The sequence below is a fragment of the Phlebotomus argentipes genome, unplaced genomic scaffold (genome assembly GCF_947086385.1).
Source record: "Phlebotomus argentipes unplaced genomic scaffold, Phlebotomus argentipes genome assembly contig_5, whole genome shotgun sequence".
Taxonomy (NCBI): domain Eukaryota; kingdom Metazoa; phylum Arthropoda; class Insecta; order Diptera; family Psychodidae; genus Phlebotomus; species Phlebotomus argentipes.
In genome coordinates, this window is record NW_026776165.1 from 12,186,275 (window position 1) to 12,207,224 (window position 20,950).

The window sequence follows — 20,950 nt, forward strand, 5'->3', positions numbered from 1 at the left end:
ATGATGTGCCTTTGTGAGACAGTCGCGCAGTCATGTAATGCCTGAGCGACCAATTTTCCTTCTAAAAGCAACTGAAATCCACCCCCAAAACAACAATAACACCCAAACGAGAGACGATTGTGTAAAATTTCAAGGGATTACTACGTGTTGTACTCACACGAACCATTTTTAATCATCAACTCACAGGCTTGTGTAGGTGGAGTATTTGGAAATTGTAGCTTTTGATTGACAAACAGATGAGAACAGAGGGTCATTAAGAAACATCCTGTCCAGAAGACGATAGAATTGTGAAATTGATTCAGCTGAATAGAGAGAATAATTGGTTTAATTGGATGTCATGGGAGAATGTGGATGTGAATTTAAGCAAATAAATCGGATTGAAAGTTCATCTGACGGTCTGTGAGCTTCGTGAGCTTAAACTTTATCAGTGCGATTGGTGCGAGTTAGAAACACACACATTTCCTTGCAAAGAAAAAAATGACCACTTTTGCACAACAGTATGTTTATGGTGACTCTTCTTCAGAAAAGGAACATGGAATTCAATCCTATAACTTAATTACTAATATTCTGAGTGGGTGAATAAAGAGAAGTTGATTTTCCAATTTAGGAATTTTCGTGAGTAGTTAAAACATGACTAATATGACTCACTCGCAGATGCGAATTATAAGAGTAATTATAGCTTGAAATTGATATTAAATATAGTTAATTTTCTCATATTCGCTAGACAGAATTTCCCAAATTCTTTACATTGCATTTATGAAATGTAGTTATCAAGAATCATTATTAATCAAACATAATTATGAGAGATAATTGGACAATTTCCATTTCCAAGAATTTTGCAATACAAATGGTTGAAAATACAAACAATCAGTGCATTACCAAAGGTTTTATATCTTCATGCATTTTGTACTGAATTTGGAATTTCTGCCATTTCACTGACAACGAGATAATATTGAAGTGTCATCGGTGAAGTTCTGGGAAATAATTTTCGAATCCATAATCAAACATTGGAAAATAATAAAACTGATAATTGTGCTAGACATTTCATTTTTCCAAGATATATAATTTATGCACTTCAGTGCCACTGCTCGTGAATTTGTCGGTTTGGTGAAATTGAAAAGCTGCGCGAGTAATTATACATTGCAGTTTTTTTGCCATCTCTATATGCAGAAATCCGGATCAGAGGCGGGAGAAGTGCAGCTCATAGGCAAATATTAGAAATGAAAAGAGTGGCGATGGCAAAGCCGAACTGTGAGCCACACATGGAGATAAATAAATGAAGCAGTTGGGAGAGAATCTGCGAAGATTGGAGCTCATGATGATGATGATGATGATGAAAATGAGTACAGCGTGGGTGAATAATTGCACGGGAATAAATGAGAGGAAATTAATCGATTAGGTGGTGTGAAAACATCAGGAAAAAACACCGTCAGTCCCACCTTGCTCGCCACCCACGCCCACAGGCCGTCATTATCTTAGGAGCGAAGTGTCTGACACTGAAGCGAGGAGGCGGAGGGCAAAAAAGCGAGCGGAAGCGTCCAATCGTCATAATGAAGAGACGATTGATTAATTCCAGCAACATCAATCGCAATGGGAATTCCGACGAGGAGTGGAGTGAGGTGACAGATCTCCTGGACGGCTGGCGAAGTCATCTCCTCATCCTCATCGTCACCCTCGCTTGCTATGTTAACGGCCTTCGTGGTGATTTCGTCCACGATGACATTCCCGCCATCACGATGAATAGAGACGTCCTGGGACACAATCCGCTGTCACATCTCTTCCTCAATGACTTCTGGGGCATGTCAATGGGCGATGTGAACAGCCACAAGTCCTACCGACCGCTCACGACGCTCACATTCCGGTAAGTCTCTTGCCCGCAATTTGTCCTCAATGGAAAACCACAAACATATGCTACTTATTTATGCACCTACGCAAATTTATAACACAAAACTCAATCCATTCACGACGAGAGCATATTTCGAATATCTTCTTGAAATTCATGCTATACTTCAGTATTGGGGGTTAATGAAAATGAATATTGATTGTGATCATTTCCTTTTGCATTCTCATATCTTATGTGTTCATTGTTTGGTTCATTGGAATATGTATAATTTTACAGCAATATTGAGTATCAACATTGGTTCAATAATTTGAATAATGCCTGAGAGGCAAAGACGATTCCAAAGTTCACCCTTCACTGAATTATTCAGCTTCACGATATTCTGATCTTGCTAATTCAAGTGATTCTTCACCTTTCAACCTCGTCTGCAATATAATATTCACATTATTCGTAATTGTTTGATTAATAACCTCCTCACATACACATCTTGCGGCTTTTGACCCTATATTGTGTCCAATAACATGTTTGAAAAAGCAATATATGGAAATTTGCCCTCTCTTGCAGCATCAACTATTTGATGTTTGGACTGGAGCCACTGTGGTTCCACATGACCAACATCCTCCTGCACGCCTTCGTGTGTGTCCTTTTCAGCCGAGTGTGCTTTGTTGTTGCCCATCTCGAGAGGAATTTCGCCACAATGGCCGGAATTTTATTTGCTCTCCATCCAATTCACACTGAAGCTGTCACAGGAATTGTTGGCCGAGCTGATGTGTTGGCTTGCGTTTTCTTCCTCCTCTCCATCCTCACATACCACGGGTGAGTATCCGAAGTTCTTCGTTTAGGACAGGTTGTGTATATTGTTGCGGATCTGGCCCTGCGGTTGAGGATTTTAATTATAGATTCGCTCTGTGGCGAATTAGCTGCAACAACTCCCACGCGTTCTTTCCTCTGTCTTGATGAGTTGAACTGACAGAATCTCTTTGTGGCAGGAATTGCGAGAAGTACCAGAACCTGAGCATCATCCTGGGTGGCTTGAGCATGCTAGCCAAGGAGACGGGCATGACTGTGTTCCTGGTGAACCTGGCCTATGACACTTACAGGAGCTGGCCGTCGCTCAGGCGCTCCATCACGGACGTGCGGTGGTCGGAGGAGAGTCAACAGTTCGCGAGACGATTGCTGCGCATCAGCATCACCGTGATGATCCTGCTTTTGTTGCGGATCGCGCTGCTGCAAGGCACGCTGCCTAAGTTCTCCCTCCAGGACAACCCGGCTGCCTTCCACAGCAGCTTTCGGGTGCGTCTGCTCACCTTCCTCTACCTGGCCGCCTTCAACTGGTGGCTCCTCCTTTGTCCAGTCACCCTCAGCCACGACTGGCAGATGGGCTCCATCCCACTGATGCTGTCCTTCGGCGACCTCCGCAATTTGCTCACCCTCATCGCCCTCCTGGCGCTCCTTCTGCTCGCCCTGCGTGGTCTCATGGACCTGGACTCCCATCGCCAGACACCTCTAGTCCTCGGCTTCCTCCTCCTCACGCTGCCCTTCCTGCCCGCCAGCAACATCGTAATCACAGTGGGTTTCGTGGTGGCCGAGAGGATTCTCTACATTCCCAGGTGAGACGCACACAAGTTTTCACAGGTGAAAGTTCATCGTCGAAGCGTCACAGAGATTACAGTCAAAGTTTCTACCCGAAATTATAGTGAGGTATTAATGTAATTTTCATCAAGGGAGAATTCCTCCGAAATGTCATGAAAATTAATGGTGAAAATTATAGTCACTGACGAGTTTCAAATATTTCCAACTTTGGCAAAATCTATTAAGCAATTACCGACAGTTAATATTAGAAGCACTCTAAACAATCAACTGTTTTGGAATATTCATCAGCAAACGATGGAGTATATCAACTCCACTATATTGAAATGTTTTTCTCATTAAGCCAATGTTTTTCTATGCTTTCCCGGAAAATAATTGCAGGTTTTGTGCTTTGATTCACATACATATTGATTGGAAAATTCAAATTGTGGTTGATGATTGATGTGAAAATTGAAAATTTTTGTTACTCTAAAATGGTATTTTTGATGTGTTTGAAAAATTCATTCTGGCTTTTGTGAAACTGACGCGATATGTTATTAATGGAAATTATAATAAGATATGTAATGTATTTACAGCAAAAAGCACTCACTGAAATATAATCAGTTAATAAAATTTCACTCAATCATCAATTAAAGATTAAAATACATAAAAATTGTAATTATCTTTAATATTTAATTCGATTTTCCCGTAATGAATGGTCAGTATTGAATACACTCATAAGCCGAAAATCTCTTTCAATCCTTATTAATTTGAACTATTCATAACGCTGTGAGTGCAGTAAATGTGTTTTTCCTGCTTTGATGTGCAATTCGAGAGCTTCTGGACGATATGAAACATCCTCTTCTCCCTTTCCAGTCTGGGAAGCACACTGCTGGTGGTGTACGGAGTTCAGGTGCTGTGGCAGAGATTGCCACGATGTCGCAGAGTTATCATGGGAATGTGCATCATCCTCACGCTGTCGGGCAGTGCAAAGACCATCATAAGGAATGAGGACTGGCTGTCTCGGGAGAGTCTTCTGAGGTGAGTCGCAGAGATGCCTCTTAATTCTCCAACGAGATTTCCATTAATTAAATCTCAATGGAATGCCAAATTAGTACTGAAAGAATGTGCGCTTGGCGTGGAAACTTTTCCCTCCATGCCTAGCCTCATATATTATTAACGATGCAACTTTTCACATTCGAGAAGAGACTTCACAACATTTTGGAAGCAACACAAAAGTTTCTCACTCGCAAGTACTCTTTTTTTCTTCTCCTCCTTCGCCATCAGTGATAGCTTAAGAGGACGACATTCGGGAACACACACAGTTCAATTTCTCTAGGAAAGTAGTTTTCAACAATTGAGGTGAACTATTAAGAGACATTTTAGCACATTTCTCAGTGGAACAAGATCTTTTTGATTGGCGTTATTACAGACAATTCTTGCTCTTAGCATTTGTGTCACATGAGACCAACAATTAAATTTTTAATTTAATTTCGTGCTTTTTTATAATAAGTGCCTCTTTCTGAGTTAAACGTGCCGGAAATGCAAGAAAATTCACTTTTGAAACACTGGAAATTGTTAAAACATTTCACTAAAAGCAAATAACGTAATTAACACGAGCTTAATGAGAGATGCCGATGACGAGAACGTCAGAGAGCATCATTTTAAGTGAAAATTTCAGTGAAACTCTCAACATAACAAACCCGACAAATTTTCAATAATGCCGGGGAATTTGCGAAAAAATGGCATGATTGAGCATAGATTAAATGTCAAATTCCATTGAAATAGCCACAAAATGAAATATCTCTGAATTTTCGATAAAATGAAATGCTTATTGATACATGTCAAATTAATATCCAACTCTTATCCAAATTACATTGATTCTCACTGAGAACAAGAATTTTGTTTGTACACTTTTTGTTCGGCTGGAAATGCACGGTCGTCGAATTGCATCATGCAAAATTTCTGATGGAAAAAAATACCCAAATTCAACGATGCGACAAATGGGAGAATGTGAAATGCTTTCAACATCGAGTTTTATTATAGGTTTATTCCAAAAAAAAATGTACATGTAAAAGTTAATTGGCATCATCACAATTCAGTTGAAAAAACTCTCTTTCACTATTCCTGTTATATTTGGAATTTTTTTGACTTGTGAAAGTTCTCAAATGAAATTTCACACTGCCATATTCACATAGAATTCTGAATGTATTCATTAGATAATCGAATTTAAGAGAAGATATCAAATGAAAAAAAGCCATGCTGGTGTGGAATAAAAGGGGTGAGAAAAGTTGTGTAGATTGCTTCCTGATTACTTGCTTTCAAGGCTTTTTCCTCTACCCTCAATGTTGTGATGTTCATCAAAGTGAGAAGAAGTGCTAAGAGGAAGCCTTTCAATTTACACAAGATCTCTAGTGCGGAATTAAAATCTCTTTTCGCTGTTTTTGCCACTGATTCTCACGGATTTCTTCCTCACACCATCGCAGATCTGGGCTCAGCGTTCTTCCGCACAATGCCAAAATGCACTACAACTTCGGGAATTTCCTCAGAGACTCATCACAGCCCGACTTGGCGATGGTCCACTACGAGAGAGCACTGAGGTTGGCGCCCCCTTTTCCATCCCATTTCGCCCCTCTCACACTGACCGCATTTGCCCTTTCAGCCTGTGGCCCATGTACTCGAGCGCCCACAACAACCTGGGCACGCTCCTGACCAACCCCGACGTGGCGGAGTATCACTTCATGGAGGCCATCAGGTACTCGTCCGACCACGTGAATGCCCACTACAACCTCGGCAAGCTGTATAGGAGGACAAATCGCACGCTGGACGCCGTCCGCATGCTGGAGCGCTGTATAAAGCTCGAGTCGAGATTTGTGCCTGGATACTTGGAATTGTACAAACTGAAGAGCGGCCACGAGGCGGGGCGGCTCTTGAAGAATGTGATAAAGCTCTCGCCGAGGAATCTCAATCATCTCTACCTTTACGGCAATTGGTTGCTGAACAATAGTGAGTATCGACACACTTTAAAATTTACTATCAAATGCCATCGACGCGCTCTCAAGTGGGAATTGGATTTTTTTTTCCTCTCACAACCATGGCACTCTTATAGATGTGGCAATTTTACCACACACCACTTTTAGGGGAGAACAGGATAGCAACATGTGAGAATGAAGGATGATTGAGTCTTGTGAATAAATTAATTAAAATGCGTTCATTAAGTTTGTTATGTAAGTTACGAAAGTTACAGATATTTCCAAAGGGTGTCTAAGTGAAGCTTTGTGCAATATCCATATGTAGTCGCACTGGTCAGTGCTTTTAACAAACCATAGCAGCACTAATGCATGTACATATACTTTACAGTCCTGAGTAATGTGGTTTGATATGGGACTACAAAGAGGAATCTGAATATGCGATAACCGAGCAAGTGGAAACTCAATAAATAATCATTTAATTTGAGTACATCAAATAAAGTTGGTATGATAGTGTTCATTTGCCCGTGAATTGATGCAATAAATATTTCGCAATATATTGCGTATGCTACATATGCAGAATACATAGCTTGTATACAAAGGACGAATGCACACCTAAAGGCATTTGTTCTGTTTGCTTCGTCATTTAACCAAAAGTCCAACACACTGGCTAATCTCAAATCAATACGCCCAGACCACGATTCGGATGAGAAGTAATTTCTCGAAAATATATGATTCTTATGGCCCTGCTGATTTCACACAATAAAAATTCTTATTTCGGAGAATCATATAATTCCTCTATTAGTATTCGAATCTCGAATCTGCATCTCATCATATCTTCATGTTTCTCTTTAACTCTTGCAGCTCTTTTGATTGACAAATAGAGTTTCGATTCAGGCAAATCTGATTACGGAAATTGCATTTAGGAAGATTCTTTGAATGACAATCAGTACACTTTAAGGGCTTGATCGTTCAGGAAAATTTACTGAACAGCCCAATGAGTGTTTCTCTAAGCTTTTGTGCCTTCTCTGGATCTTTAATAAGATGATTAGTTATTTAATCATATGATTATATTCAAACCATCTATCAACTTTAAAACTTCTCTGCATTGTGACATTAATTCTGCTCATTAGTTGACGGAGAGAGCTTTAAACCTTTGCAATTTCCCACCCACAGACTCTCCTATACAGGCACTGGAATTCTTCCTGCGGGCACTGCGATTGAATCCCTATCACCAAATGTCCTTCCTGGGGACATGCCACACACTCCGACGCCTCGGCCAGCTGATGCGCCTTCAGCAGCTCGTGCTGCGCTGGCACATTCTGCTGCACGTGGACAAGGGACCGCACGGCATTCACCACACGGATTTGTACTTGCGTGAGTGGCAGATTAAGATGGAGCTGCGAAGTCGCGCGAAGCTCTACGACAGCGGCCTGAGGACCTCATCCACTGTCACGACGTGCACACCGCTGCAGGTCATCGAGGGTGGCAAGCAGTTCAACTGCAGTCGCTCCGAACGCCTTCTGCCCATCCTGAGGGACGTCCGGATAGCCGTGGCGCCAGAGCAGAGCGTCGTGAATTCTGGGTCGTCGTGCTATCGGTACTGGAGGATCAGGAAGTGGCCAAAGAGCAAGCGCAAGAGCGAAAAGTTGGAGTCTACAGAGAGCGTGGTGCCACTCCTTGTGTCCAGCTTTCTGGACAAACTGTAAAATGGTCAGTGATTGAGTTTGTGCTAATTCCGCAGAGAATTCCAATAGCAATAAATATTCCGCCGGAACGACAATGCCACAAGGAGGCAAAGGTTAGTGAGGAAGTCATCGCCATTTGGACCTACAAATGACTAGCAACGAACATATAGTGAAGAAACAGTGTAAATAGCTTGTAAATAGAGAAACTGCGAGAGCCAACATTGGAGATATATATTTTTCAGTCATTTATGCTTAATGAATAACATGAATTCTAGACGTCGCTAAAAAGGCTATATGTTTTTCTAAACTTGTGGGCGGGACATTCGAGTGGGAGGAGTTTAGCTAAAGAAAAAAAAAACGTTATTATGGTTTTATTCCGAGTTACTTATTGACTTAATTTAATATAGAAAATACCCTATATTTTGGAAATGTGAGCTTCTGTGCTAATAAATCCTATTCATAAGCACGATTTAAGTATACTTTTAAAATATCAAAAAGTGGAAGTTATCATGATTCTGTAACTTTTTTGAAATGCTACAATGGCGCAAACACAGCTGAAAATAATGCGATATAGTGAAACACTCCCAAATGAATTAGTATGAATCATACATAACATAGATATTGAGAAAAAAAGAATAAAGTACTCAGTAAGGGAAAAAATTGCACGGGAAACTTTCATTTTAAACTGCACACAACGGAGCTCCTAAAAAACTCAATTCTTTCACAAAAATAAACTACTATAATAAACCCTCTCTAGAGATTTGCCAGAATTCCATATGAGGGATTTTTTTCCTTCCCTGAACGAATAGGAGTTGACATAACTGAAAAGCAATAACTCATAATATGAATAGAAAGAGTATTATTTTGTCACTTGATAAAGTGATTTAGTATTGGAATGAAAATATGAGTGAATATTATTAAAGGTCAGAGCTAAGTACCAAATTTCTCTCTAAACCATTAAACCCCTTCTTGAATACAAGATAATATACTGAATAAAGCAATAATAATTACTCCCATATGACTTATTATTGGTTTTCTTTCAAAGAGAATTAAGAGGAAACAAATAAAAGATACATTATTACCTTCTAGTATTAATCATAAATTCACTACAATGTTTCCAATACGATGGTTGCTGAATGTTGATGGCACAGAATGATTTATAGATTGAATTTATTGAAGATTGAAAGCGGAGAAACATATCGAGCTGTACATACAGGATAATTGTACATTAATTAACTATAAAGTGAGACTATTTATGAGTGAGAAGATGATTTGCATCAAGTACAAGGAAATCTGAGGTAAAACAGCTCTGATCAAAATATGTATGGTTTCGTATCTTTGAACATGGAGAGAAAGGCGATATTTTGTCTATTAAAGTATGTCCTTTGTTGAGCAGAAACATTCATTCTCTGTCATCGTTTATCATTTGAAGAGAATATACAACAAACTTATAAGATGTAAGCGAGAGAGAAGTAAAACAACACTGAAGTTTAGATGATAAGAGAGTGGAAATATTGTATGCTTTTGCCAAAAAGAAAAACAGCACAAGAATGCGAAATAATCAATAAATTGCTCTGTGTACAGGGTGATGATTTTGAGATCAGAAGGGAAATTTTCAGCCGTAAACCTTAGATTCGTCTCTGTAATTAATATACACTTCTGCTGTACAAAATACTTTAAGTACACTAAACACCATGAAGGACAAGAAATTAAACTGTAGGCTTAAGTGATTTTGTGGCCGTAAAAGTATTTGACGAACTGCAAAGATGACTGTGGATTTTCCCATTGACTTATATAAATTCTATTTCACAAAATTCTTTTGATACCTTTCCTTTCAAAATTTGGACCAATTTGAGGATCAATTTTGAAGAAGTTTTATCAAAAAAAAAATCTTTACAAGAGAGACAATTTTTCGTAGAAATCAATAGGAAAATCCACTAAAAATTGCTGAGCGACAAACACCAGGAAAAAGTATTGTAAAATTTTGAGAAAAAGAACATTTATTACTTTTGTAATAAAAAAAAGCGAGGAAGAAAGTATTAATTTTAGGATTAATAGAGAATATTGAGAAGGTATTGGCTTAATAAAAAAAAACACATCTTTTTAGGAAAAAGAAACAGAAATATTAACAATACACTATTTTATTATCTTAAAAGAAAAGCGTGAACGAAAAGGAGAAAAATGACACAAAAAAACCTAAACTAAAATCTCAAATAACGTAAGGTATTTAATTTTAAAACTCTATTAAACCTTATCAATCGAAAGAGAGAGAGAGAGAGAGAGAGAGAGAAAGAACAACATAATAATAAAAAAGACACACACACAGCAAAATATTCACGATAAAGGGAACAAAAAGAAACATAGCGAAGTCGCCGAAACACCCTGTCCTTTGGTTCACAAACCAAGAAAAAAAAGAAGAAATGAAACCTTCAATCTCTGCGCCAGAAACCAAGGAGTGAATAAATGGTGAGAAATAAGTGAAATAATGAGAAAATAAAGTGAAATATGTTTCATATTTAGAGGAAATGTTTTCTGTCTTATTATGCTTTTTTCCACTTTCCTCCCGTGCGACTCTCACCTAATTTGAATCGTCATTCCTTCCTGTCATGAGCAAGAAAGGCGCCACAAACATGGGCGCGCGAAGAAAAATTCCTGAACGGAAAGGGGTGTTTGATAGACAATTTCCTGGGGTGAAATTCAATTACAAAATTGCTATAGCATCACGAGACCCGGAGGAAATTCTGCCTCCCTGTGGGCCTCCAAAGGGAGGGTTTTTCAAGGGAAATTCGGCAGTTGGTTCTTAAGGAGAAGAAAGTCGATTGATATGGTTTGTAGTGAAATTCAACTTCCAATTATTTCTTCAACTTCAAATACGTTAACAATTCATTCCAGTATTTCTGCATTATGGTTGAAATTTGTGAATGCCAGAATACAAATAGCAACTGACAAAGTTTAAAGTTGTTTAAAATGTCTCTGCCAAAAGTTAAGAGAGTCTCTGTTTGGAGGACTTTTGGATTTTCGCATCCTTTGTTATGTTTAAAGTATTAAACTGACTTATCTTCGCAAAAACATCGTGCACAAGAATTTTATCCCAATTTTAACAGGACTAAACTACTCAAATGCCATAGCATTTAAATTATCCCCGATATTGATTGTCTGTTATGTGTGGAAAAATTTATATTTTCCACACTTCACATGAGTTATTCAATAGCCTCGAGTGGGTTTTTGAGGAATACTCGACAGACCTTCAAATATTTACCCCTTGGCTCTTAATTTTTTACCATCAATCTCCAGGGTGACTTAGTCAGGCCCACCCCACCTTCCCACTCCGCTGGGGATTTCTTCTGTGCGCCTTTGGATTTGGGAGACGCGGCGAGAGAAGTAGGAAAAATTGGAGTGTGAGAAAGGCATCAAGCGAAAATGACTGTTTGTGTGTCAATCATTTGGTTGAATAATTGAGAAAATTCCCCTCTTTCGTCGTGCTTCATTACCCATACCAAATAATTGTGAATTGGGTAAATTTTTGCCATTTATCGCGCTGTCCACTTCTCTTTGAGTGCCTTCGCGTCGCACAGTCTCTTCTGGTGACTTCTCGAGATCACTCTGCTGAGCCACCAGAATGGCGAAAGTCCATTTCCTATTGATGTGGATGCTTGCCATCGTCGTGTCCTGTGTTGAGAGTCACAATAGTGGGTCTGAGCAGCGAGGATACAATCAAGGAGCTGACATCCATGCCTTGACGAGTGTGAGTTGGTGTGATTTATTCAGACACTTCCCCGACTGTCGCATCAATTCAATTAGACTTGAACAGCACTGCTAAAAGGTGATTAATTTTGCAACACACATTGACAGGTATCCGAAGAGATTGAGGGCATTTCGCATCGTGCACACTCGAGCTCGAAGAAGGGATCAGACACAAAGGAGGACGCTGAGAAGAGCCACGCTGAGGAGAGCGGGAAGACGAAGAAGGACTTTGACGAGGACCACGAGTCAGGACATCACAGTGCGGCCCACGAGGGCCACCTGGGGGCGCACCATCACCACAAGAAGGCGCAGAGGGACGGCAAGAGCGAGAAGGGCTTCTCGCAGCGCTTCCGGAAGCGCGAGTACCACAAGGTGAACAAGTTCTTTGGCGATGAGCACAAGGGTGGCGCCTACAACAAGTTCGGCGCCGGCAAGTCCACGAAGAACTCTCAGACATTCGCCAAGGATGCCGCGAAGCATCGGCAACAGGTGTCCGAGGAGGGAAAGAGCAAGAAGCCTTAATTAGTTCGGCTCTCTCACACCCCAAAAACTTGCGCGAATAGCTTTTCTGTAGCGAGGCGAAAATACATGAAAAAATTTGCATGAGAAATTTCCAGTTCACTGTCCTCGTGAAATGAGGCCAAATTGTCACGACTTGGGGCCAAGAAGGAAGTCAGAGAAGCATTGAGTAATTTATTTGCACAGGTGACGGAGTCTCTCAGGCAGTGGTGTGGAATTACATTTTTTCGCAGAGAAAAATACATTGTGTAAATTATAGAGGAGAATAAAATATGTTCACGAGAAGCTCATGTAGTTTAGAGACAAATATTGATTGGTCATTATTTCCACTACAAATTGATGGTGAAAATTTTAATTAAAACCAACAGTAGATAAATAATATTTATTTGAATATCAGGAAAGAAACTTTCTTTGAACACCTACAGAAATGAAAAGTTTCAATCAATTGAATAAATGTTTAATAACGTTTCACGCAATACAATCTTTCCTAGGGGAAGATAATACGATCAAACTATTTATTTTCACAATTTCTGTGCAGAATCACAGGCATTTCCAGAACTTTGGCAGTGCTTAAAATCGTAGCACAATTAACACAGTTTCAAATTGAATGCATGAGATCTTCATAAGATTTCATTATTATTGAGACAGTAAATGCAAATTAAACCTGTTTAAGCACAAGAATAAATGATTTTGAAAGTTATTTAGTTGAAAAGTTTGTTTTAAATTCATAACATAACCTAAAAAGACGTAAATAACAATTATTTTTTCCCATGTATTGTGTTAATTTCTTTTGAAAGTAACTTTTGTACTTATTATTGAATACATTGAAACACTTCCACTTCTAAATACTTTTTTCTTCGCTGTACACCACTTCTGACCCAATATCTCCTCCTTCAATCTTTCAAATCACAAACTTTTTGCATTCATTTGAACAATCCAATGGCTGAAATTGTCCTACCATTGGCGCTCTTTAGCGTTCTTTGTGAGCGATAACTTCTTCACTCATCACCTTTATCCATCGGTCAGCGTTTCAGTGAGTGTTGGAAAATTCTGTTGCCTCACTGGCGAGTGTTTGCAATCATTTTTCTCGGTCTGATCAAATGATTTGCACTCCTGGATTGCATCATTGCGGCCCATGTAAATTGCATCTCACTGTCGCAGCGAGAAGCAAATATTGGCTTTTCCACACCAAAAATAGGTGTTAAAGTGATCACAGTTCTGGAAGAATGACTATCTAAACATATTAACCGCCACGAACGTGCCATATTTCGATATACTTTCCCCGCGTATAATTCCGCGGTTCTTTCGCGACCATATAGATTCGAGATTTGGACTTGGTGAACTTGCATCGATCGTGGCAAATTGCCAACCATAATGTCCCACCTAAGAGCGCTGGCCGATGAGGTAATGTGAAAATTGGAGGCTCTCTTGGGTAGTAGGGCAAGACGACTTTTTTGCCGCTACAAAACCGAGACATTCTCGGACAATTGCCACCATTTCACGTGCGACATTCCTCCATCTCGGTCGAAGCTGCTCTTTTGGGGAGGTTGCGTGACGGGAGAGAAAGACTTTAGACGAGCCGAGAGATCTTGAGACTTTTTGCCCGAAACCATGTGGTGTGAGAATCTCTTTTGGTGCTTTGTTGGACATTTCTTGGTGTTCTCATGGATTACCAGTTTAGCTGATGGGAGTGCCCTGAAGACTGGCGAGCCGCTGTACCTTCACGTCGGCAGCTCGGACGCGGATCAGGAGATGGGTTATCTCAAGAACATGAAGGACGACGGGAAGAAGGGCTATCAGCACTTCGAGAGCTTCCACAACAAGGACGGCGATGATTATGGATATGAGAAGCACGAGGCGTTCGGATACGAGGACAACACTAAGGATGGCGATGACAAGGCGGATTTGAAGGAGAATCCAATTGTTGTGCAGGAGGAGAAGGAAGCTGATGAGCATCATGAGAGTGAACCCAAGTCAGATCATCCAGAAAGTGACAATGTGGAGGAGAAGAAGGAGGAACCGGAGAGTGAAAATCATCAGGAGCGAGTGGATCATGAGGAGATCAAGGCAGAACCGAGAAATGATGTCGAGGAGGCGGAGCCAACAGAGGAACCGAAGCAGGAGGAGATTAAGGATGAAGAGAAGAGTGAAAAGTCAGAGAACACTGTTGAGGAAACCTCTGACAAACCGAAGGATGTGGAAGATCATGAGGAGTTGAAAGTGGAGGAAGAGGCAGAGGAGCAGCAAGAAGATCAACATGAGGAAGATGAAGATGATGAAGAGGAAGAGTACAGAGATGAGGAGAGTAAGAAATCCCCGCGGAATGCGATCGAGGAAAATGAGGATGAGGAAGTTCATGAGATCTTCGTGAGTGAACCAGAGGATTCTGAGGGTGTTGAAAAGAACTACGAAGTGACGGAAGACTCTGAGATTGTGGAGGGCGATCAAACGCAGCAACTCCGATATCCTTATGGCTTCTACACTCCATTCACCAACGCTGCCATCCTGCAGAATCCCTATCCAGTCACCGCAGCCACTCCCAGATCCGTCCTCAACACGAGAGTCAACTATGGATTCTACAGTCCGCTGACGGGACTGAAGAAACCGCAGCCGACGCGCCCTTTGGCTCCGACTTTCTCTCCCAGACTTTCGCCACTGGTGAAGCCAAGACGAAATCTCGGCGGCTTTGGGTACGAAACCAAAATCTTTCACCATCAAGGCAACGCACCAGAGAAGCAGGCCATCCAGATAAAGATCTATGATGGAGAAATCACCGTCCCGGCGACTAATGTGAAGGCTAAAGAGGAGGAAAAGCCCAAGAACACCGTGGATTATGAGAGTGACGAAGAGGAATCTGAAGAGGTTGAGGATGAGAAGCGGCAAAACCTTAAGCAGGAGCCTGATGACTACTCAGAGGAGGATTCAGCGTCGTCAGAGGAGAGCGTTGAGAAGAAACCATCGCAAAAGTATCAAAAGTCCAGCGGAGAAAATAGTGACGACAGCAGTTCTGCCGAGCAGGAAGACTCCGATGATCTTCAGAGTCAATTAGTCACGACCAGTGATGTGGATAATGACGCATACTACTGGCTTTAGTGCTGGAAAACCACTGAAAATGCTAATTTTTCTCTCAATAAATAGTTTTCTTCTTTTCTACAGAAAATCCGTTACTCAATGTCTTTGATTTAAATATCGAAAAACACTGACAAAAGTTCCACACATTCCACACTGGTTCCACAGTCTTCCGGTCGCCATTCTCGCTCTTTTGCTCTCGCTCTGTGAGAAAACGTGGATTTGTGGTGCAGTTTATCACTAAAAGTAAGAGATTTTCCGGGGAAATGAGCTTCAAATTTGCTAAATTGGGCTACTGGGGAGCTTCTGTAGAGGATGCAGATGGAGTTTAGTGAAAATTCTGGCCAGAAGGTGTAGAAAATCGATGTGAATTGCACCCGGAGTGGAAGTGTCAAAACACTGTGGCCAGAATATTGAGGTTAACCGAGTAAATATTGATGATTTTCTCCGATTTTCCACCCTCCAGGCCACAAGATGTTTATGCCCAAGCAGCACCGTGTGACCATTTATGAGTACTTGTTCAAGGAGGGTGTGATGGTGGCGAAGAAGGACTTCAATGCGCCCAAGCATCCGGAACTCGAGAACATCCCCAATTTGCACGTCATCAAGACCATGCAATCCCTGGAATCGCGTGGTTTTGTCAAGGAACAGTTTGCCTGGAGGCACTTCTACTGGTGAGTGAACGCCCAGGGGGATTTCCGGCGTGAAAACGTGACTAAATGCTCGTGTATTCTTTAGGTATCTGACAAACAAGGGCATCGAATACCTTCGGACATACCTGCACTTGCCTCCGGAGATCGTTCCCTCCACGCTGAAGCGCAACGTGAGGACAGAGACTGCTCGCCCTCGCCCCACAACCGCTCCCAGGTCCGAGGGATCGAAACCGCAGGAGGATCGCTCGGCGTATCGGCGCGCTCCGGCTGGCTCTGGCCCAGATAAGAAGGGCGACGTCGGTCCCGGCGCCGGAGATGTTGAATTCGTGAGTTTATTCACTGCTTGTCTTGCTTCTATTGTGCGCTAACGAACGCCTTTTTGTGACTTCTTTCAGCGTGGCGGATTCGGCCGTGGCAGTCGTCAGCAGTAAATGCTTCCCGGGCTCTATAAAAATAATGAAATAAAGCGGAGAACCACGAGGAAACATATTTGTAAATTATTATTGTCACTGTCCTGGCTTTGGTGGGTTTTTCTTCCGCTTTCCTTTTGCTAAATTTGTTGACTGGCGACTACACTATGAATCAACAAATTGAATACTAGATGGCGCAAATGAGTGAATATTCGGGTATGTGTCTGTGCTTAACTACAAGGTGACCCAAAATTATAGTCAAATTGAATTGTTTTCTGCCTGAATTTCCTTATCTTTTCCAGAAATACTTTCAAAAATCTTTAGTAATTTTCAAATTTCTCTCTAATTTTTATTAAAAATCCATATGGTTATTAAAAATAATAAGTTTATGCAACTATATGAATAGTTAATAGTTAATCGTCAAACGCTGAGAATAAATTAAACTTACGTTTGTTCTGGTGTTATAGTTCATTTATTTCATGAGGAGCTATATTTAAAGTACAGTTTTGATTGCAGAACTGCCCATAAAGCTCCATCGCAATTGACATAACTTCTCTCTGTGAATTTGATTAAAAAACAGGTAAATTAATTAAAAATCCCCCTCGGATTCCCGGCAAGCGCCCAACTCCTGAAGGAGCGCCTCTTTGTGAGCAACTTTCGCCGCGACGGGGAGCGAATTGCCAACTGGCTGAAGATTAAAATGCGGCGTCGAACTGGCGTCCCACGTGTGAAAAGATGAAGGCAATTGTGAGTAGATTCGAGCTAGAGAATTGATGCGGAGGAGCGGCAGTAAAATTTGAGAAACTCTTAATTAAGCTGCGGCATTGAAGACGCCATCGAGGGTGGTTTCATTGCTGCTGATATCAGAGATTAATTGAGCCCTGCCATGGAAGCAGTCTCAGCCGGTGAATTTCCCGAAAAATCATTTCTCTGTCTCTCCCTGCCATTCACCTTGGCGTGGCGAGAGTGGCGGCGAAGAATGGTACGGCAAAAGGAGATGGCAAAAAAGGAGGCAATCTGATAAATGGGTGAGATTAAAAAGACATCATCTAGCGAAGAAAGATATCCTCATAATTTTTGTGTTTTAACCCAATTAAGGCGAATGCGTGTCCTGGCGCCTTTTCCCTTAATTGCCACCTCCTCGATCTCTTCATCGTCTCACTCGCCAGTCCCTTGGCGACAATATGGAACTTGGTTGTCGCGAAAATCGACGGGAGTTTAATGAAAATTCATTCTATAATTCCCCACTTGTTCAATTTGCATTCGCCCTTCCTCTTTCACACGCCGCCCATCGCCCGCCTCTTAATTACAAATTTGTGTTTTTCACCCACTTTTCCCGCGCTGCGGAGCGCGCGCGGAAAAAAGGCACCCGGAACGGAACAATAATCGAGCAGAGTGGATGGAAATCGAGGACATGAAAACAATTGAGCCGAAGAGAAAAGAAATGGAGCGAAATCACATGCTGTCCGGCGTTCAATTGCCATCGCAGAAGCACCCCGAGAGGAGGTGGGATGCTCTGGGTGCTTTCCGGGGAACTTTTCCCGGAAGGAATTCGCCTCAAAAGTTTCCACTTAAAATGTATAGGCAGAAGTGTTCAATTTAGAGGTGATTTCGGCAAGGCTGAAATCTCTTAATGTGCAATCATTTGGGTGAGTTTGTGTCTCTATTTCTTTGTTAAACTCACCCTATCGGAGACTTTTGGACCGTATAAATGAGAGAAACAATGGGTTTATAAAAATTCACATAAGCTCCGCCCACTCAGAAACCCCGCCCAATTATATGTGTCAATCTTTCATTAATTCTTCCAAGTCAGAAACAAATATGTATTTGTGCTTTCTACTTTTATCACATTGGCGTCTGAAGAGGTAAAAAATAGCGTCCAGTCGTAGCGGAAATGTGATTTCCTCCTTGGCATAGATTTCAATCTCTGCCGCCTAATCTCATCATCAGAACACGGTGTCCCTTCGAATCAAAAAATTGAATTTTAAGCATTTTCCACTCTCAATACGCCCGCGAACGTGACTAAATTTTCTATTGGCCTCATTTGCCACTGATCTCGAGCTTTTGCGGGCGGAGGGTGAGAGAATCACCCCCAGAAAGATTGCCATTTAATTTATTCACGTGCAAAATGGCACCGAAATGAGGTGGAGAAAGTGGATTTCATCCGAGCATATTCAGCACTCACGCAAGGTGACTTTTGCCACGAGAGTGTATCTTATCGGCGTGTGACTCACTTAACGAAATGTGCCTTATCGGTGGCCAAAATCCCGCGCCCGCGATAGTGAATGTGTGAGGGAGGAAGGTAGGCAGTTTGCGTTCGCGAGGCGCAGTGTTCGGAGTGCCAAAAAGTCTTCTTCAGGATGTCTTTCAGTATTAAGCTGATCAAGGATCAGTTCAATCCCGGAGAGTTGATGCAGGGCGAACTCGTGGTGTCTCTGGACAAGCCGAGGAGGTTCAAAAGTGAGTGGATAGCGAACTTAGTACATTTCCACTGATTACAAAATAACCATGGAGTTCCTCACTTGTCCAGTTTGGACGGAGATTATGAGATTAGATAACTCCATTTATACACGGACTCTCGAGTGTGTCACAAAAACAATTGTCTCTCTCCCGGTGCGTGGAGAATATTCATAAATATGGGGGCGGTTTATTAGAAGAAATGCACCGTGCTGATAAGAAGAAATCTCTGTCCATTGATAAGATTAGGCGTCACTGATTTCTTTTCTTTTTCAGTTATCTACGTGGAGATCAGCGGATGCGCCGAGTCGAACTGGAAGGAACGCGGACTGACGAGCAATGAGTACTTCCGCGGACGCCGGGATTACTTCCACCAGATCATCTGCATGGCTGGTGATTGGCACACGCGATCGCCCTTCGAGCTGCCCTTCACGGCCAAGCATCGCTTCCAGTTCCAGCTCCAGCTGCCGCACACACTTCCGCCCAGGATCAGCACTGAGTACGGCAAGGTGCGATTCCGCGTGCGCGCCTTCATGCACGTGGAGCGCTCTGGGCAGTTCGTGGAGGACATCGAGAAGAAGAACATCCACATCGCGTCCCACTGGCGAGCCATCGATCCAGCATTCGTGAGAGAGTTGCCGGACGCGAGTGTGATCAATCGCGAGATGGAGGAGAACGTGAAGGTGTACGGAGAGATGCCGAAGAGGGAGCTGGCGCTGGGCGAGGAGGCGGTCATTCACGTGAAGATCGAGAACAAGAGATTGCTGCCCATCAACAAGATCAAGTTCCAGCTGAGGCAGATCGTGACGTTCTACAGCATGACGCCCAGGCGCACCGCCAAGACCGTAATCAACGAGGTGAAGGAGAGCAATTGCAAGACAATCAAGTGGGAGCCGGGAACGGCGGTGCTCACGGCCACCGGCACACTGAAGATCCCCGACTACGTTCTGGCCAGCTACGAGTGCTGCAACGATGTGATATCCGTGTCTTATGACATCAAAGTGAGGCCCAAAGTGAAGGACGACGGAGAGAAGTTGCTGCCCATCTTCCTGCCCGTGATCCTGGGGCATCCGCCCAAGCAAGAGATTTCCTTCATGCCCGTCTTCTCCACTCAGGGCTACCCTCATTCCAGTCCATCGACCTCCCAAACAGCGTCTGCGTTTGCTTCGAATCCCAACACACTGCCTTCGTACGAAGATCTGATGAGATCCGACGCAGGAGCAGCGAAGATGTGATCAGAACAGGATAATTCCACGTAACTATTACTTGAAATTGTTCAGTAAAGGACTTGAAAAATATTTGTGTAGTTAATTTATCATCTAGACGAAAATGTAAGCTTTTGCGGAATGCAATGTTTACCGAAATCTCTGTTTTCCTTTGGAAAACACCACTTAGCCAAGAATTCCCGTGACGCTTAAGTCAACTTACCTTCTGGAGTGCAAAATACTCCTTGAAATACTCCAAAGCATTCTCTCAAGTTCAACACTTTCCTGGCGTTTTCAGTCTCTCTCTCTGGCAGCGACAGGAAAGAAGTGAAGGGTGATGATGGGCAAGAGAAGGTTGCATCTATAGAAATTGACACTCTTTCTTTATTGCACCACCGGAGATTTCAATTTCAGATAGCGAACACCTCATTTTCGAGACTCTCGTGAACATCGTAAATTTATCCTTCACTCACCCTCGTGAGTCCTTTTCTTGGCGGGTCGTGGGGGTGGATTATTTGATAATTTGCTCCTCGCTCTGTTTACCCTTGACTACTTGCTGGCAGGGCGGCAGGAAGAGCAGCGAGGCCAGGCACGAGGAGTTCCTCCGCTCCAGCGCCACTTTCTTCACCATTAACTCCACGAGCCTGTGGGCGGATTCCCGGGCTCTGGGCGAGGGATGCGACGAAAGGCGCTCGGGCTCCGTGGAGAAGTTCATTGAGGTGACACAGAGCAGTCCCATGGCATTCTTGAGGGTGATTTTTGACGCTCCTGCACGGAACGCTGGGCACTTGGTTAGGAATTTCAACATTCTCAACGTGGAATTTGTC

General features: G+C 42.3%; 5 protein-coding genes across 5 annotated transcripts; all 5 read left to right on the forward strand.

The window, feature by feature from the left end:
* Positions 1–1,550: 1,550 nt before the first annotated feature.
* On the forward strand, positions 1,551–10,785 carry LOC132256044 (protein O-mannosyl-transferase TMTC1-like). Its single transcript, XM_059752223.1, has 7 exons — positions 1,551–1,861; positions 2,405–2,656; positions 2,830–3,450; positions 4,286–4,450; positions 5,896–6,009; positions 6,072–6,415; positions 7,555–10,785. Exons 1-7 carry the CDS (start codon positions 1,551–1,553, stop codon positions 8,085–8,087), a joined length of 2,340 nt encoding a protein of 779 aa, XP_059608206.1. The 3' UTR covers positions 8,088–10,785.
* Positions 10,786–11,685: 900 nt separating this feature from the next.
* On the forward strand, positions 11,686–12,332 carry LOC132256045 (uncharacterized). The gene is made up of 2 exons (XM_059752224.1): positions 11,686–11,811; positions 11,919–12,332. The coding sequence occupies exons 1-2, from the start codon at positions 11,686–11,688 to the stop codon at positions 12,330–12,332; spliced, it is 540 nt and encodes a 179-aa protein (XP_059608207.1).
* Positions 12,333–13,940: 1,608 nt separating this feature from the next.
* Positions 13,941–15,422, forward strand: LOC132256046 (uncharacterized). Its single transcript, XM_059752225.1, has one exon. It carries the CDS (start codon positions 13,941–13,943, stop codon positions 15,420–15,422), a length of 1,482 nt encoding a protein of 493 aa, XP_059608208.1.
* A 134-nt stretch (positions 15,423–15,556) lies between these two features.
* LOC132256610 (small ribosomal subunit protein eS10B) lies at positions 15,557–16,536 on the forward strand. Its single transcript, XM_059753124.1, has 4 exons — positions 15,557–15,644; positions 15,865–16,072; positions 16,137–16,377; positions 16,447–16,536. Exons 2-4 carry the CDS (start codon positions 15,873–15,875, stop codon positions 16,480–16,482), a joined length of 477 nt encoding a protein of 158 aa, XP_059609107.1. The 5' UTR covers positions 15,557–15,644; positions 15,865–15,872; the 3' UTR covers positions 16,483–16,536.
* A 2,187-nt stretch (positions 16,537–18,723) lies between these two features.
* LOC132266087 (arrestin domain-containing protein 2-like) lies at positions 18,724–20,216 on the forward strand. The gene is made up of 2 exons (XM_059766923.1): positions 18,724–18,921; positions 19,195–20,216. The coding sequence occupies exons 1-2, from the start codon at positions 18,822–18,824 to the stop codon at positions 20,151–20,153; spliced, it is 1,059 nt and encodes a 352-aa protein (XP_059622906.1). The 5' UTR covers positions 18,724–18,821; the 3' UTR covers positions 20,154–20,216.
* Positions 20,217–20,950: the final 734 nt, after the last annotated feature.

Bases quoted from the DNA above. Each gene is read 5' to 3' on its own strand.
- LOC132256046 (XM_059752225.1), top strand. From the start codon at position 13,941: ATGTGGTGTGAGAATCTCTTTTGGTGCTTTGTTGGACATTTCTTGGTG.
- LOC132256610 (XM_059753124.1), top strand. From the start codon at position 15,873: ATGTTTATGCCCAAGCAGCACCGTGTGACCATTTATGAGTACTTGTTC. The intron at 16,073-16,136 runs GTGAGTGAACGC...TGTATTCTTTAG, and splicing joins GCCTGGAGGCACTTCTACTG to GTATCTGACAAACAAGGGCA. The intron at 16,378-16,446 runs GTGAGTTTATTC...GACTTCTTTCAG, and splicing joins GCGCCGGAGATGTTGAATTC to CGTGGCGGATTCGGCCGTGG.
- LOC132256044 (XM_059752223.1), top strand. From the start codon at position 1,551: ATGAAGAGACGATTGATTAATTCCAGCAACATCAATCGCAATGGGAAT. The intron at 4,451-5,895 runs GTGAGTCGCAGA...ACACCATCGCAG, and splicing joins TCTCGGGAGAGTCTTCTGAG to ATCTGGGCTCAGCGTTCTTC. The intron at 6,010-6,071 runs GTTGGCGCCCCC...TTGCCCTTTCAG, and splicing joins CACTACGAGAGAGCACTGAG to CCTGTGGCCCATGTACTCGA.
- LOC132256045 (XM_059752224.1), top strand. From the start codon at position 11,686: ATGGCGAAAGTCCATTTCCTATTGATGTGGATGCTTGCCATCGTCGTG. The intron at 11,812-11,918 runs GTGAGTTGGTGT...ACACATTGACAG, and splicing joins ACATCCATGCCTTGACGAGT to GTATCCGAAGAGATTGAGGG.
- LOC132266087 (XM_059766923.1), top strand. From the start codon at position 18,822: ATGTCTTTCAGTATTAAGCTGATCAAGGATCAGTTCAATCCCGGAGAG. The intron at 18,922-19,194 runs GTGAGTGGATAG...TTTCTTTTTCAG, and splicing joins CAAGCCGAGGAGGTTCAAAA to TTATCTACGTGGAGATCAGC.